Source organism: Eurypyga helias, unplaced genomic scaffold (assembly GCF_000690775.1).
Source record: "Eurypyga helias isolate BGI_N326 unplaced genomic scaffold, ASM69077v1 scaffold15366, whole genome shotgun sequence".
NCBI classification, from domain to species: Eukaryota; Metazoa; Chordata; class Aves; order Eurypygiformes; family Eurypygidae; genus Eurypyga; species Eurypyga helias.
Window position 1 is genome coordinate 12979 of NW_010254901.1, and position 17827 is coordinate 30805.

At 38.2% G+C, this 17827-nt stretch overlaps 1 protein-coding gene across 1 annotated transcript in view; it reads left to right on the forward strand.

The window, feature by feature from the left end:
• The window catches only part of LOC104510804 (protein piccolo-like), a gene marked incomplete at both ends in the record, with an annotated part of 61183 nt that overhangs the window by 2639 nt on the left and 40717 nt on the right, over positions 1 to 17827 (forward strand). The window contains 3 exon segments of the mRNA XM_010153166.1: positions 5412 to 10461; positions 10831 to 12210; positions 12213 to 12820. Of these exon segments, the coding sequence (XP_010151468.1) occupies positions 5412 to 10461; positions 10831 to 12210; positions 12213 to 12820 (7038 nt within the window).

The window sequence follows — 17827 nt, forward strand, 5'->3', positions numbered from 1 at the left end:
TTTTCAGTACATGCTTGTCTTAGTCCTGTCTGGTCATATTTATGTTGTATAAGGACATGAAAGCATATTATAATGTTTTCAAATCTAAGATGCATAAGTGCATTTCCATCTCTAATACCACCAGATGTTAACTGTAGATTAATTAGCAATTTCTGACGTCGTGCACACATCTATGGTCACTCTTATTTCACCTATATTTTACTTTCTTCTACTGCCTTCTAACCGAAATCAGGAATTCTTGGTTTAATACCATAAATAGGGATTATCTTTCTTTTATTCTTGTTATCAGACTCTAAACACACTTAGCTGAAGTTTGTAAGGCAGGTGTTTTATGAGTAAGAAAACCCATAGATATCAACTTGTAAGTATTTTTAAAATTAGAACAAAACAGAATTCAATAAATGGAAGAGAAATATCTATATTTATACAAAAATACTTTTTTCCTTTTTTTTTTTTTTCCCCTTGGACAGTTCCTAAAACAAACAAATAAAAGCCCCATCAGCTCAAATTGCTCAGAATTAAAGATAAACATGGTGCCTCACCTAGCAACCTAGCTTGTACTTCATAAAATAAGTCTGTCTTTTCAAAATTTTTGTTTACTGAAATATTTTAATGTTCTCTGTGCTGTACATCAAACATTGCTAGATACAGCTCTTCCCAAGAGATCATGTGACAGAAGTGGGAGAGGAGATGACATTGTAGGTGTCACACATTGATTCCATTTCAGTGGGTAAAGGACAATATCTAGACATTGAAGAATACATTTTACATGTATTTCAGGACAAGCATATGAATGGTTTCAGATAGGTGTATTTTTAAATAGTGATGACATTTCATATCCAAATCTGTGCAAATGGTAATTACTAACTCTTGTAGCATTCCAATGAGGTAAGTAAATAATACTATCCTCATTTTTCACTGAAAAAAAAAAAACAGAAACACTCCAACAAGGCCTTAAAGATATGGAGAGACAAAAGTTCTGATCCAGTACAACCAGTAGATGATTCTTGTAAAATTTTATTTAATGATATAACATCCTTTGAAACACAACTTACTTAAATATTGAAGCATTTTTAAATGTCTTAAAGTATGATTTAAGGTACCATAAACCTATTTTTTTTCCCAAAACTTTCTTTTTTCAGTAATATTTAAACTGTCAGTTCATCAAAAAGATTTTATAGAATAAAATTACTTTGTTCATGATTTACAGGTCTTTTTCCAGCAAAATCATCTTGTAGTATTGACTATTCACATGTGTAATAGCAGTTATATGTTCTAACAAGGAAGCCAAGAAATCTTGGCCATTATGACATTTAGTTTGTCAGTATAAACCAGTCATCTTGGAACTCACGAATTAGCTTATAAGTAGTTCAGTATATCTACGTAAACACTTTACCATGGTGTAAATTTGACGTATTTACGACACATCAACTATATTATGTAAGTGCCCTTATTACTGCCTTCTTTTATTTACTGAGGAATGATCGTGCGCTTTGGTCGAGTAACCAGGTAGAAATTAATCCCATTTAGATTGACATAATTATTCTAACACTTGCAATAATGACAAAACACAGATCAGGGAGTCAGAATCAGGAGGAAAAGGCTTATCTCTAAGCTGTTTTTTCTGGACACAAATGAACTGATTATTTTGATAATATAAAATTCCTGTACAGGTTAAACAATTTAGTCAACCAGTCTTTTTTCACTCTCTGAAACTTCTTTTATAATGTAGATATCTTTATTTCTTCTATGAACAGAATGACCTTTTAAAAATCATGAGTTCCTTTGCAGAATAAAATTTTTGTTCTGTGCAACACACTGTAATCTTGCTAGCTATAAATAATTGAAAAAACTGACAAGGCCTTTCTTTTAAATAAAATTTTTAATAGAGTTCTGATTTCATGTGATAACCAATGAGACTTTTTAAAGTGCTAAATTTTATATTTTCAAACAGGAATACTAAAAGTAAGGAAGTGTGAGAATAAAAAATACTTCTAAAGCAAAAACCTGTAATTAAAAATAGTTTTATAATGTATTGACACCGACACTGTAGAAATGCCACTAGAACAGTACAAATACATCCTACATCAGATAATTCTTACCATTAGTTAAAAGTTTCATTTGCTGTTTTTAAACAATCTTATCCAGGTTTTTATGTCTCCTTGTTCCTCCCATCAATGTCTGTATTAGAGCTAAATTTTTAATACTATTTGACTGTAATGCAGTCCAGTATTAAAAACTCACAGTAGGCAAACTTTCAGAAAAAATGCTTTTTAACTACTCAAAAAGGCCCAGTAATTCAACATGTACCTAAATACTTCCTTCTTTACAAGAAAATAATGTGGTTTTTTTCTTATTGATTAAAATTTTTTTTTCATTCTCTCAGGGTTGTTGAATATATACATGATCCTTAACAGCGTAGTTTCTGTAGTATTTTGTTATTAATATACATATCTTATGTTTATGTTATGTTTAAAAATTTGACAATGATGCTGTCTTTCTGTGGCTAACCTTGTAGAAAATAAAATACCAGTCATTTAAGAATAGATGTAGCTAATGAAAATATCCTAGTTCTCAGACTGCAGGGAATAGGGAAAAAAAGGACAAAGACCAAGCAATATTTATTTCAAGTTACATGTATGTGATCTCAAAACATGATATGCAGGATAATTTTGCTTTGCATCATGGGGCACACAACTATACTTACAAAAAAGGCATCTTCATATTGTGGTAGCCTTAAAAAGAAAGTAGGATTTTCTCATCATATTAATTTCTAGTGATAAAAGAAGTCCCTCATTATTGTAGATCTTTTTCTTCTCCTTACTCTATACATACAGTAAGATCCAAGTCCCAAGTCTTTCCCATATCAGTTTCCTGTTATTCATAGAAGTGGTGTTATGTCATACACTGAGGTTCAACAGCAGGGCAGGCAATATCAATATTCATTGCTATCTCCTTTGGTTTGTTCATTGAGTAGGTACTGCACATTGGACTCGCAGAGAATAGCAACATCACAGATTACAAGGAGATTGGCTAAAGTTGTTCCGTGACCAGCTGTTTACCTATTCCCAAGCTTAACTGTTTAGTTGATGCCTTCTGTCTCTGCTTTACAAGTCACTGTATCACTTCATTTCCCTGTGGAAAAACAAGATCTGACAGATCCAATTGGACAGAGTCCAATTCCTAGGAGACCTTCTGATCTTGAACAATGTTTGGATTTTCTAGTAGCTCATCTCAATTGATTACAGCGTGTTTGGTTGGGTACGACTTTATATGTAAGAACATACTGGAAATAAAATAAAAACTAAAAATCATCAGATGTCATAGTTGAAATTTTAGTGAGGGGCATGATAGATGGAAAAATCCTTTGGTTTTAATGGAATGTTTATTTTTTTAAACCATAGCCCAATAAATTCCCCTTAAACATTTTTCTTTAATGAAGGGAACAAAAAATGTAAATATAATATACAAAGTCTAAAATTTTTAGCTGTGCTTCATTGCTGACTTTTTATGAACAGTATGTATAATTCTGTCATTAAGGGCTGGAGAATTTTTCAGAGTAATAAGTGCTGAAGTGTTTAACTGGCGATGACTTCCCAGTGTTGTTTGGAGTACTGTAGGTTTCTCCATATTTATTTATTAATCACAGCCTTATCATTAGAGTTGTCCTATAATATAGTTGTTTTCATATTTGATTTTTAATCCACTGGGTTTTGCTCTGATACCAGATATTTGGGGTTATATTAGGTACAATACTGGTAAAACTAGATGTAATTATATATTAAAGGTAGTATCTGATTTTGCAAAGCATAGGCTAAATCACTCCTCTGAAATGGAGTTTACTTAATAAAATATTAATTAGTAGCTTACTGTAATATTCATAATAGTATTTTAATGCAGGATTATGTGCACAGTGATATGTCTGTAGGCAAGAAAAAATAAATGTAAATAAAACAATGAAAAAATTTGGTTTTAAAAATAAAATAACTGATTACAAATATTTGGTTTATGATATTTTGGCATTAAATATAACTTTGCATGAGTAAACATCTGAAAATACTTGTAACTGATAGCAACTTAACATGAGTGTAAATATATCCTTAAATAATATAAATTCATTGTCATAATTTTCTTAATATGTTTATTCCACACTGTTTGTTTTTGGTTTTGTTTTTTTTTTAACGCAACATATAGCCAAGGAAGTTCATAAATTAAAGCTTTAAATAAATGGTTTGCTGTACTTCAGAAATCTTTGGCTTAGATTAGCAAAATTGATAAATGCTACCTACTTGTATTATTGAGAGCCATAACAAAGATGAAGGTCACATCATATTATTAAAATCGGGAGTCTCTGGGATGCTTGTTCTCAAAATGCTAGTGGAGATGGAGACACTTTGTTTGTGATTCTTGGCTAAGTTGACAGCTAAGATGACCTGTCACTTGGATAGTGAGCTGTTTTGTTAGTGGAATGGTGAGATACTTCTACTAAGTACAGAGCATTTCACAGTTGAGAGAAGCAGGAGGAAAACTCTGGCGTGGAAATACTTGCTGTAGGGTATTCTTGGTATTTTTGTTATCGAAAGGAGGAGACAGAGGTTTTTGTCATTCAAAATGGTGTAGAAGGATCTGGAAGCTAGGATAATGTCTAAGGGTGTTTAATTAGGGATGAAAAGGAAGACATTGGTTATGTTGTTCAGTCAGGTATGCCTGTCTTGTTTGCTTCCTTATTTCTTTTGATCAATAACTGACCATTGTGCTTTCCTCCCTGCAATCACCCTTCCCTCCCAACAGCTTTACAAATTTACTGAAAGGCTTCAGTTTTTTATGAGGTACTCAGAGAGTGTTTGTACAGTGCTGAACTACAGATATGGGCACATTCCAAACTGCATTAAATCATGCTTCAGTAGTCCACGTATGAAACTGTAGATTCAAAATTTGAGAAGATTGACATATTGATAGACAATTATAAAAGATTAAATGGGCAAAGAAAGGAGCAGACCCATGTAAATTAACCCCCAAACACCTTGCAGCATGCATACATGAATAAAGGGTAGATTATTGTTAGTAAGTGTTCTGAAAACAATTAACTACAGTATTTGTTTGTACTGAATAATAGATCATCTTGCAACTAATAAAATCAGTTGCCAATGTGGACAGCCATGCAAAGCACAGTTAATTTCAATATTAGTTTCAAATTGGAGGAACTTTCTGTATTATTTTAATAGCTTTGAATAACAAAACTAGTGCTCAGTCTTTTATGTTTTAATATAATTCTGTTTGACATCATAATTTTTCATCTGAGACATTAAGTCATCTTATATAAAAAAAAAAATCACATGTATTTAATTGCCTGGAGACATTAAGAATTTATATATAAATATATACACACGCGTATGTATTTATTTTTTTAGGAAAAGGAGGATGAAAAATCAGACACATCAAGCTCTCAGCAACAGAAAAGTCCGCAAGGTCTGAGTGACACCGGGTATTCTTCTGATGGGATATCAAGTTCACTTGGTGAAATTCCAAGTCATATCCCCAGTGATGAAAAGGATTTACTGAAAGAATCTAAGAAAAAAGACACTATTTCGCAAGAAAGTCCACCAAGCCCCTCAGATCTAGCTAAATTGGAAAGTACAGTACTGTCTATTTTGGAAGCTCAAGCAAGTACAATTTCTGATGAAAAATCTGTGAAAAGCAAAGATCATGGTGAACAGAAAAAGGATCCACATAAAACAAAGCCTTTGCCAGTCACTCCAGAATCTTACAGTTCAGATGAGGAGGACTCAGAAGCTATTCAAGAAGGTGAAAGAACTATTGTAGAAGATGGCAAAGGAACTGCTTCCTCCCGGGCAGACTACAAGGAAGAAGAGGAAGGAGATGACATATTGGCGAGGAGACAACGCTACGATTCCGTGGAAGACAGTAGTGAGAGTGAAAACTCACCTGTCCCAAGGAGAAAAAGAAGAGTTAGTGTTGGTTCTTCAAGCAGTGATGAGTACAAACGAGATGACAGTCAGGGATCAGGTGATGAGGAAGACTTCATTAGAAAACAGATTATAGAGATGAGTGCTGATGAAGACGCCTCAGGTTCTGAAGATGATGAATTTATAAGAAATCAACTCAAAGAGATCAGTGTAACTGAAAGCCAAAAGAAAGAGGAAGTGAAAAGCAGAGCCAAAGGAACAGCTGGAAAACATAGAAGAATGGCACGGAAAAGTGGTGCAGGCTATGATGAGGATGCAGGAAGACGACATTCATGGCATGATGATGATGATGAGACTTTTGATGAAAGCCCAGAGCCAAAATACAGGGAAACTAAAAGTCAAGACAGTGAAGAACTTGCAGTAACTGGAGGAGGTGGCCTTCGGCGTTTCAAAACAATTGAATTAAACAGCACAATAGCAAACAAATATTCTGAAGCATCTGAACAACAGAAAGGTATTTTATACTTTGATGAAGAGCCTGAGCTAGAGATGGAGAGTCTTACAGATTCACCAGAAGACAGATCTAGAGGAGAAGGATCTTCTAGTTTACATGCTTCTAGTTTCACACCAGGTACATCTCCTACTTCAGTGTCATCACTTGATGAAGATAGTGACAGCAGTCCTAGTCACAAAAAACTGGGAGGGGAGAGCAAACAACAGCGCAAAGCCAGGCATCGGTCACATGGTCCTCTTCTTCCAACTATTGAAGATTCTTCAGAAGAAGAAGAACTTCGGGAAGAAGAAGAACTGCTAAAGGAACAAGAGAAACAGCGTGAATTAGAACAGCAACAAAGAAAAAGTTCTAGCAAAAAATCTAAAAAGGACAAGGATGAGCTAAGAGCTCAGAGAAGAAGGGAACGTCCAAAGACTCCACCAAGTAATCTTTCTCCCATTGAAGATGCATCTCCAACAGAAGAATTACGACAGGCAGCAGAAATGGAAGAGCTGCACAGATCTTCCTGTTCTGAATATTCACCTAGTATTGAGTCAGATCCTGAAGGATTTGAAATCAGCCCAGAAAAAATAATAGAAGTACAAAAAGTTTACAAATTGCCTACTGCTGTCTCTCTGTACTCACCAACAGATGAACAACCAATTGGATTCCCAGAAGAAGAAAGTGGTCAGAAGACACTGAAAAGTGCTGAAGAGGTATATGAGGAAATGATGCATAAAACCCATAAGTCCAAGTCATTTCAAATTGCAAATGAAAAAGATGAAGTATTTGAAAAAGAATCTTTGTATGGTGGAATGCTAATAGAGGATTATATCTATGAATCTTTAGTAGAGGATACTTACAATGGAACTATTGACACTAATCTTATAATGAGACAAGATGAGAACAATGAATATATACAACAGAGAGGAAAAGAGAAAAAAATAAGAGCTTCAGAACAGATCTATGAAGAACCACAGAAAATTACTGATATACAGAAAGACTACTATAGTGTTGAGACTTTACATTCTATTGTGCCTCAGGAAGATATTGTTTCTAGTTCTTACATTATCCCAGAAAGTCATGAAATAGTTGTATTAGACAGCACAGTAACTTCCACCACGGAGGAAAAGCAGTTGTTAGATGCAGAAGCTGCTTATGAAGAGCTTATGAAAAGACAGAGAATGCAGCTAACCCCTGGGTCCAGTCCTACACAACCAACTTCAGGTTTCACTCCCACATCTGATACAAAGGTATCTAGTGTTGGAGAAATAGTGGATAGTACATCTTTAACATCAAGCACTACTTCAGCTATCTCAGATGTATCACCTGTCAGTAGCACAGCACTTTCTATTCCAGATGTTAAAATAACACAGCATTTTACAGCAGAGGAAATTGAAGATGAATACTTAACAGACTATGCCAGAGAAATTCAAGAAATAATTTCTCATGAAACATCAATGTTGACATACTCTGAGACATCAGAAGGTGCTGTGTCAGTTTTACCTTCTGATACAGCTTCCTTAACATCATCTACATCTTCAGTTTGTACCACAGATAGTTCATCACCTATAGATAGTGCAACCACAGGTTATGTAGATATACCAGGTGCTGTAAGTAAACTAGAAGGTTCTGAAGGTGTCAGGGTAATACCCCAAGTTCCCATAACATCTACAAAAGAATACTCTGAAGTGAGCATGCCTTACGAATCTGTTGCCACTAAGAAGCCGTCTATAACACCAGACATGGAAAGTAAGGATCAGGCTGCAGTTTGTTTGCCTGAAACTGCACCTCCAGTAGTGGCACCTACAGTTATAAAAGGCAAGCAATATGCAACTGATGCCGTTACCTTTGATACCTCCAAAGTGGAAAAGGAAGCAGCTAGAAAAATGAAAAGTACAGTAGAGGCTGGAATTGTCAAAATTCATCATGAAGATTTACAGAAAGAATTGGGTTTTGATATGAAAAGGTTTAATTTGACTAGTGCTACATCTGAACAGCCACCTGTACGTATAGAACCGGTACCAGTTACAGAGCCTGCATCAGAAACATCTTCTGTACCTACTCCCAGTGTTGTAAGTAAGACCAGCATGGTCTCTGTGCCTTCCTCAGCTCCTGCTGTAACATCCAAAGTGTTTTCGCTTTTTAGAAGCTCTTCTTTGGATTCTCCTTCACAACCTTCTCCATCCCCGCCTCCTCCGCCTCCACCACCTCCACCACCACCATTACCTCCACCTATTTTACCCAAGCCAGCTGTTTATCCCAAAAAGAAGTCACAGACTAAAACTCCAGCAGCAACAGCTCCCACAGTGGTACCTTCAGTCACAAGTGTTCCAACACTAGAGTCCACAGCTGTATTAAAGAATCATGTGGTACCTATCACAAAAACGTACACCCCAACACCACCTCCTGTACCACCCAAACCATCCTCCATTCCAGCAGGGCTTGTTTTCACTCACAGGCCTGCTGAAGTAACTAAACCTCCAATTGCTCCTAAACCAGCAGTTCCTCCGCTCCCAATAGCTGTTCATAAGCCAGCAGAAACACATCCCAAACCAATAGGTTTGTCATTGACTTCAAGTATGACTCTGAATTTGGTCTCCGCAGCTGAATACAAAATAGCATCTCCTACTTCCCCTTTGTCTCCACACTCTAACAAATCTTCACCAAGGTTGACAAAACCCTCACAGGAAACCTATGTTGTCATCACATTGCCATCTGAGCCTGGAACTCCCACGGAAACTATAACTAGTCAGGCTGTTACGAGCTGGCCTTTAGAAGCACCTTCTAAAGAACAGTTTCCCCAGCCTATGCAACCGACCTTTACTCCATCCATGAAAGCTATGGAAATTCAAAGTATGGCAGAGCAGAGTATGTATATTTCAGGTGCTTTGCAAACTATTCCTGTCACAACACAATCAACTTTGGAAAAAATACCTAGTTCAAAATCAGAAGTAGAAACAGCAGAGGTAACCAAGACCACAGTGTCTGTGGTTAAGGGCCCAGTGCCTGGGTTTGGTTTAGGCAGTGTCGCTATTACTATACCGCCAGAGCCACTACACATAGTAGATCAGCCCAGGTATAGGGAGAATGGAAGATTTCATCCTTTGGGTGACGTCATAGATCTTCGAACTTTAACTAAGATGGATATTGAAATGAGAGACAGCTGTATGGATCTGTCTGCTGTTTCCATGGATGTGAGAAGGCAAATGCCAGCAACTGATACGTGTGGGCGGCCAGTAAGTACCGTCCAGCCAGCTATAATAAATCTTAGCACTGCATGTGTTGCGGATCCTTCTCTGGCTTTAGTCACTGAGACAGTAACTGTAATGACCTGCACCGCCACTGTAAGCTACTCTGCCAGTACAGACAGCCTTGTGGATCTGGGACATGCGATGACAACGCCACTTCAGCTGACAACATCGAAACATTTTGAGCCTGCATACAGAGTAACAGGCAGCCAGGTGTTCTCTGCAGGTAGAGATGAAGTGCCAATAAATTTATCCCTAGGTACTTCAACGCATGCGGTGACATGGGCTACTACAAAGCCTGTTACGGTACCACCCGTTGGTGTTACAAATGGTTGGACTGATCTCTCCACTTCTCAGGAGCCAATGGAGAGTGGAGCAGTTGACCTTAGCACTACAAAATCCCACAGAACAGTAGTAACAATGGATGAAACTACTTCTGGCATCGTAACAGCAGTAATAGAAGATGATGAAAAGCCTGTGGATTTGACTGCAGGGAGAAGAGCTGTCTGCTGTGATATGGTTTATAAATTGCCATTTGGTAGGAGCTGTACAGCACAGCAGCCACCAACTACACTTCCTGAAGATCGCTTTGGTTACAGAGATGACCATTATCAGTATGATCGTTCAGGGTCATATGGATACCGAGGAATGGGAGGTATGAAACCATCTATGTCTGACACAAATTTATCAGAAGCTGGACTGTTTGCATACAAAAGCAAGAATAGCTTTGATTATCGAGTTGGGGCAACTGATGCAGCAGTAGATCTTACTTCTGGAAGAGTTACTACAGGTCAGTATGACACAGCAGCAGATCTTTCTTTGAAATATAATTTTGATGTTCCTCACCTCATTTCAGGATGATTTTTTTATTATTTTTCCCCTCCTTCTGTTGTTTCGTTTTCTTTTGGACAGTGTGACAAATTATTCTGGATTACACGTTGTTTTCATTTTTTCATTTTACATATGTGTTTTGCACAGAGGTGCCTGCATGTGCCTGCATGTTCAGAAATGCTGTTCACATCTAAAGTAGATCATTAACCTGAAGATTTGCATGCAGTTTCCCCTTTCCCATTTAATCATCAAGATGGGATGACTTTCAGAATCCGCAAAGCAGCATTCTTTTGTGGGACTGGACTGTAACTTTGCCCTGTAATTTCAGGTGAGGTTATGGATTACTCAAGCAAGACCACTGGTCCTTATCCAGAGACTCGGCAAGTGATTTCTGGCATCGGGCTCAGTACACCACAGTATTCCCAAGCAAGAATAGTATCAACTCTGGGTTCCCAGTTTGGCGTTGGAAGTGTTTTAAGATCATCCAATGGTGTTGTTTATTCTTCAGTAGCAACTCCAATCCCATCCACATTTGCCATCACTACACAACCTGGTTCTATTTTCAGTACATCTGTCAGAGGTTTACCTACTCTCCAAACAATTGACTCGGTGCCCTCTTTATCAACTTTGCAACAGAATCAACCACTCCCAAGATCATACAGTTTCTTGACAACAGTGGCAGCTGAAAAAGATAGTGCAATTACTGCCATTGATATGGAGACAGGGTTACCACCTCTTACTGTAGAAACTATTACCACTGAGCCAACCAACTTGATGTCTGCTTTAACTACCGCATCTGAAGTTTATACAGATGTAATTGAAGATGAGGTTGCCCTTCTCATGGCCCCTGAAGAAGGCAAACAGCAGCAGCTTGATTTGGAGCGTGAACTTCTTGAGCTTGAGAAAATTAAACAGCAGCGCTTTGCAGAAGAGCTGGAATGGGAACGTCAGGAAATTCAAAGATTCAGGGAACAAGAAAAGTTTATGGTGCAAAAAAAGCTTGAGGAGTTGCAATCCATGAAACATCATCTCTTATTTCAGCAAGAGGAGGAACGCCAAGCTCAATTTATGATGAGGCAAGAGACATTAGCCCAGCAGCAATTGCAGCTTGAACAATTCCAACAACTTCAACAACAACTTCACCAGCAGTTAGAGGAGCAAAAAATTCGTCAGATATATCAGTATGGTTATGACCCTTCAGGAACTGGCTCTCCACAAACTACCACAGATCAAACACTTTTGGAAGGACAGTATGCAACCACAGAAAATGGCCAGTTTTGGCCTACTGATGATGTAACCACTACTGCTTCAGGAGTGCTGGGTATTGACATTCCACAAAGCCAAACATGGTATACAGTTCAGTCTGATGGAATTACCCAATACATACCAAGGTCTGGTATCCTAAGCTCTGTTTCAGAAATGTCTCTTAAGGATATTGATGTTAGAGAGGATAAGCAACTGAAAAAGAGAAGTTCTATGCCAAAATTACGTGGTCCATATGAGGAGCTTGAGGAGACCCTGGAAGAAGAGCCCCGATGCTTCAAAAAGATAGTGGACAGTGGAGTACAAACTGATGATGAAGATGGAGCAGACAGAGGTTACACAAACAGGAGACGGAGAACTAAGAAGAGTGTTGATACGAGTGTTCAGACAGATGATGAAGATCAAGATGAATGGGATCTTTCTACCAGATCCAGAAGGAAGCCTCGAAAGAGGCAGACAAAGCTAAACAATTCTCCAAAGTATCTAGTATTGCAGTTCAGACAGTGGCAGAGATTTCAGTACAGACAGAACCTGTAGGAACAATAAGAACACCTTCAGTCAGGGCCCGATTGGATGCTAAGGTTGAAATCGTAAAGCACATTTCAGCTCCAGAAAAGACATATAAAGGAGAAAGTTTGGGATGTCAAACAGAGACAGAGTCAGATAGTCAGAGTCCCCCGTATCTGTCAGCTTCATCTCCTCAGAAAGATAAGAAACGCCCAACACCATTAGAGATAGGATACTCATCCCACCTTCGTCCAGACTCCACATTGCAAGTAGTCCCTTCCCCTCCCAAATCTCCCAAAGTTCTCTATTCACCCATTTCACCTGTTTCACCAAGCAAAGTTATAGAGTCAGCATTTGTACCCTATGAAAAACCCATCACTGATGACATCAGCCCTCAGAAGATGCTGCATGCTGACATTGCCAAGGTTCCTCCATCAAGCCCAAAGGCGGCAAAGATGATGCAACGCTCTATGTCTGATCCTAAGCCTCTGAGTCCCACAGCAGAAGACAGTTCCAGAGCTCAGTTTCAGTACACTGAGAGTTTCATGGTAAGAAGTATTTGCCTTTTTTTTTTTTTAATATGCAATTCTACAGCTGTCAGTGCAGCATGAGGGCTGTGAGTCTTTCTGCATACCTTGCTGAAAAGTCCTAAGGAAGGTCTGCTGTCTAAAGCAATGGTTATTTGCCTCATTGCTTTTCCTGAAATAGACAAATCCATATTAAAATCTTACTAACATTCAGAAAAATACACAATAAATTCTTGTTCAGAATTTGGAAGGCACTTCATGTTTTACATGGCAATTCCATTCTAATCATGCAACACCCGGCTCTTGTGGCACATTTAGCTTGAACTTACTGCATGTGCCTGCTGGGAGTCAGCTAATACCAGATTTATAATTACCTTAGTTAGCTGTCCTTTTTGACCGTCATGAGATTTTTGGCCATTTATTTTTCTGTGGGTAATCTTGTGTCCCAGTGTGTACATCTTTTATCTCTCCCAGACCAAAAGGTCTCATATCACAAATCCACTTTTTGTTTGTTTGTTTTGGATAAGTTATGCAAGTGTTGAGGGCTTTTTTTTATGGGGTCAGAGGAGGTAATTTTCAATAAGGCTGACATCACGAGGATTAAAATTTTTAATTTCTGCAGTATTCCTTTTCCTTGAGAGGTAATACTTCTGATTTGGGAATCAGTCCATTATTTATGAATAACAAGAAGTAGTCTTGGCTAAAAAATTACCTTGAAAATTTAGCATTTTCTTGGCTATCCTTTTGTCTGAGTTCATTTCCTTCTGTCAGTTGCAGGGTCAGTATCTTATTTGTGAGAGCTCTCAAAGTGTTGCTGTTGGAGCTCTTCAGCAATTTTTGTGTTTTATGTTGTTATCTGTGAATGCATGAGTGATTAGTACAGGCTGGATAGAATAAAGAGGCCTTTTTTCTCTATGTTTGATAATTTGTGGTGGCTTTCAAATGCAGAATTATCTGGTTATACCCTCCAAGGCTCTCACTGTAAGCAATTTCTGCAGCTTGACATCTTTGTGCGGATATTAAATCCTTCCTATGCTGTTACTGCTTGGAAAACAGTACTTGGAAGTTTGAAAGGCAAACTGTAGTCATGGCATTGGTACTCCATAGCAACATCGTACCCTAATGCAGGATTAGCACAGTAGGGAAAACTGCAGCATAAGCACTAAAGTTTCATGTAGAGTTTGGAACAGCATCTTGAAGAATGTTGCTCTTGAGTGCTGGGTTCTGTTAGGTATTTGAGAGTAGGTCTAGTATTGTAAAATAACTGTCAGTGTAGTGAAACTTACTGAGGACAAATTATTCAGTTCACTTATTTCATAGATACATATATGTTTGATATAAATTGTATATTTATATGGTGGATGATAAATTCTATAAACAGTTGCTTGTTTAAAGGCCTTTACAGTAGAGTTTGAAAAGTATTCATTAATGAGACATGGAAACAAAGGGCTTGTACATCATTGTTTATTTTTTAACCCACAAGTTTATTACCATTGTGCCTTGAGCCGAAACAATAATAATCTACATGGTTCTTATTAGCATGGAGCCATCAAGCAGCAAATAGCCCATGTCTCAAAGTACTTACAGTCTGAATAAATGAAGTGGACATTTTTTTGGAACATGGGGTGCAAGTATACAAGTGTGGGGAAAGGAATAATCTTCCCTGGATGTGAAGTGGCCTGCATTAACTGTGTCATGTGGCATATGGTGAGGAAACTGCTCTAAACCTCCCATGACCATCATGGCTGCTTGCAGCTCTGATGTTATATTAAACATTAAGTCTGTTATACCCTCTCTTTCCGGTAGAGTTTTGTTAATTTAAGTATCTGAGTTTCAGTTAGCTTAGTTTGGGATCAGGTACATGGCATTTAAAGGAGGAAAAAAGATACTTAATAAAAAAAGAAAACATTTAGAATGACACTTACAGAAAGTAATCTAATGACCCACCAGCATCTGAAAGTATTGCCACAAACTGCTTTTGTGATTGATATATCAGTTTCACTTCTTGATTCCTCAGTCCAGTTATGTTGTTCATGAGGGATCTGAGATATGCACAAAATTAGATGGGAATGTTGATCTGCCTGAGCCTAGGAAGGCTCTGGAGGGATCTGGGCAGGCTGGATCGATGGGCGAGGTCAACTGTGTGACGTTCAACAAGGCCAAACACTGGGTCCTGCATTTAGGTCACAACAACCCCAGGAAGCGCTATGGGCTTAGGATGAGTGTCTGGAAACCTGGTTTAGATTGAATATTAGTAAAAATTTCTTCACTGAAGGGGTTCTCAGGCATTGGAACGTGCTGTCTGGGGAAGTGGTGAGTTATCATCCCTGAAGGTGTTTAAGACATGAGTTGATATAGTGCTTAAGGACATGGTTTAGGGTAGACTTGCTAGGTAGACAGTTGGACTCGATGATCTTAAATGTCTTTTCCAGCCAAAACTATTCTGTGATTCTATAAATGATCTCCTACTTTCCACAAGACTTACAGTATTCCCTCCAGAACATCTATGTGAGTTTATACCAGCTGAGAATCTGGTTGTAGGACTGTGACATTGTGGAGGCACAGTAAAGTATAGACAGTGAATTCTTCTTTTGAACCTTTTCTCACACTGCAAAGTTCTTTCTTAAAGTTAGCATATGCACAGTGTCACCGTTGACAAAGCATAAACTTTATTGACATTTTTTCAACTGTAGAGCTGTGTTGTTCCAGCAACATATTATTATTATACTTGAGTTTAAATACAGGATCACTTTTGGATTATCCTGCTAAATGTGAAAGTAAGATGTTTCCTCAACTTTAAAATATTTTTGTCACTAGGGCTGTTTTTTCATTCTTTGTTTGTACAGTGCCCACAACAGCTAAAGTCCTTGTCTCTCAATTCTGTGTATCCCTTTTGTGCCTCCTGACTGGAGAGCTCCTAATTGCCTAGCTATAAAAAGGGAAAGGGAGAAGGGGTTCATTAAGTCTTTCAAAACAATGAAGTTCAGTGCAGAAAAACTTTGTGAAAGAGCTCACTCTGGAAAAGAAAATCTACTAGAGCTGAACATAAGAGAATAAAAAGGAAATGACTTTCACTTTCACATCTTTCACTACCTTGATGAAGTCTGTATATGAGTATTTTTTTTCATGGATGAATATCCCATCACTTTTTAATGTCTTTGTCTGTATTCATAAACATTGCAGGTGAAAAGGGTGGCCATGTGTTCATGTATATGTTTCATAGTCTTTTTTTTTTATGATAATTTATCAAAAAGATTGATCCTTATTCAATCAGTCATATTAGAAGGGTAAGAATAAAATTGGTCTCTTTCCTGGCTTGAGGCAATCCCAAATACAAGTACAGGAGAAGGACGTGGAGTACTGGTGGACGAAAAGCTGGCCATGAGCCGGCAGTGTGCACTGGCAGCCCAGAAAGCCCACTGTATCCTGGGCTGTATCCGGAGAAGCGTGGCCAGCAGGTGGAGGGAGGGGATTCTGCCCCTGTACTCTGCTCTGGTGAGACCCCACCTGGAGTGCTGCATCCAGCTGTGGAACCCTCAACATCAGAAGGATATAGACTGGTTGGAGCGAGTCCAGAGGAGGCCACAAAGATGATCAGGGGGCTGGAGCACCTCTCCTGTGAAGAAAGGCTGAGAGAGTTGGGCTTGTTCAGCCTGGAGAAGAGAAGACTCCAGGGAGACCTTATAGCACCTTTCAGTACCTGAAAGGGCTACAAGGAAGCTGGGAGGGGACTTTTTATTAGGGCCTATTGTGACAGGACCAGGGGTAATGGGTCTAAATTGAAAGTGGGGAGGTTTCGATTAGATATCAGGAAGAAGTTCTTCACGGAGAGGGTGGTGAGGCACTGGAACAGGTTGCCCAGAGAAGCTGTGGATGCCCCATCCCTGGATGTCTTCAAGGCCAGGCTGGATGAGGCTTTGAGCAACCTGGTCTAGTGAAAGGTGTCCCTGCCCATAGCAGGGGGGTTTGGAACTAGATGATCTTTAAGGTCCTTTCCAACCCAAATCATTCTGTGATTCTAAGGATTACAATGGAATGATACCTTGTCCTTCAGGCAATGCACTTTCATCATTCACATACTTCTCCCATTGAAAAATATATTTATTACAACATTTCAAGAAAAGAGATTATGGAAACTATGACTAAGATGATTTTATTATGTCTCTAAGTTTGAGAACTACTACTTTAAATATAATCTTATTCTTAATGTACTTTTTATAGGAAATTATTACAATGTTTTATCTAATCTACTATAAGTGAAAAGCTAAAAAGTAACTTGGCAGCTAATCACATAAGTATCAAGATAGTACTGCCTTCAGTGATCGTACATTTAATTTTCAGATAACAAGTTATATGTTTACATTACATTTTCATTTACTGTCTATGCTGGTCATTGCCTTTATATGACTACTTGAATTAACAAAGGTGGCAGCTTCCTATTAATCCAAAGTAAGAATACTGTTTTCCATTATGTTCCTGTTGGTAGTTCTTACGCTCTGTACATTTCTGCAATATGTATAAGTGTATATCATGTGTAGCTGTGTCAAGGAAAAATTATGAGCTATAGGTTGTCAGCACCAAAAATAGTTGTGGAAGCCTGGAGTTGATACTTTGCAAAATTTATTGTTTTGCGAGCTTTGTGCTACTTGAGCGCCCAGTGGCAATGAGCTTTGATAAGACTGTCCTGCAGCCCGCTGTGGTAGAATTCCATGGAGTTCAAAGCCATAGCAGTGGTTTCTGTGAGGGCACCGGGAAAGGTTAGTAGAGTTTGAAAGTGGAGATTGAAATTTGTCCATTCAGCGGCAACAAAAAAATGTACCTGTCTAGTTTAATCAAGAAGTAGCTTTACACCAGTGCATCACAGAATCAAATCGTATGCCAGTTGCAGTCAGCTTCAGCATTTGCACACACTGCATATGTGTAATCAAAGGTGGAAGTTGTCTTCCTTTTGCCTTTGGATGCAAAATGCCTGCTTAACTAAAGTGAAGCAAATTGCAAAAGCTCTTGCACATGAACTGTCACACACAT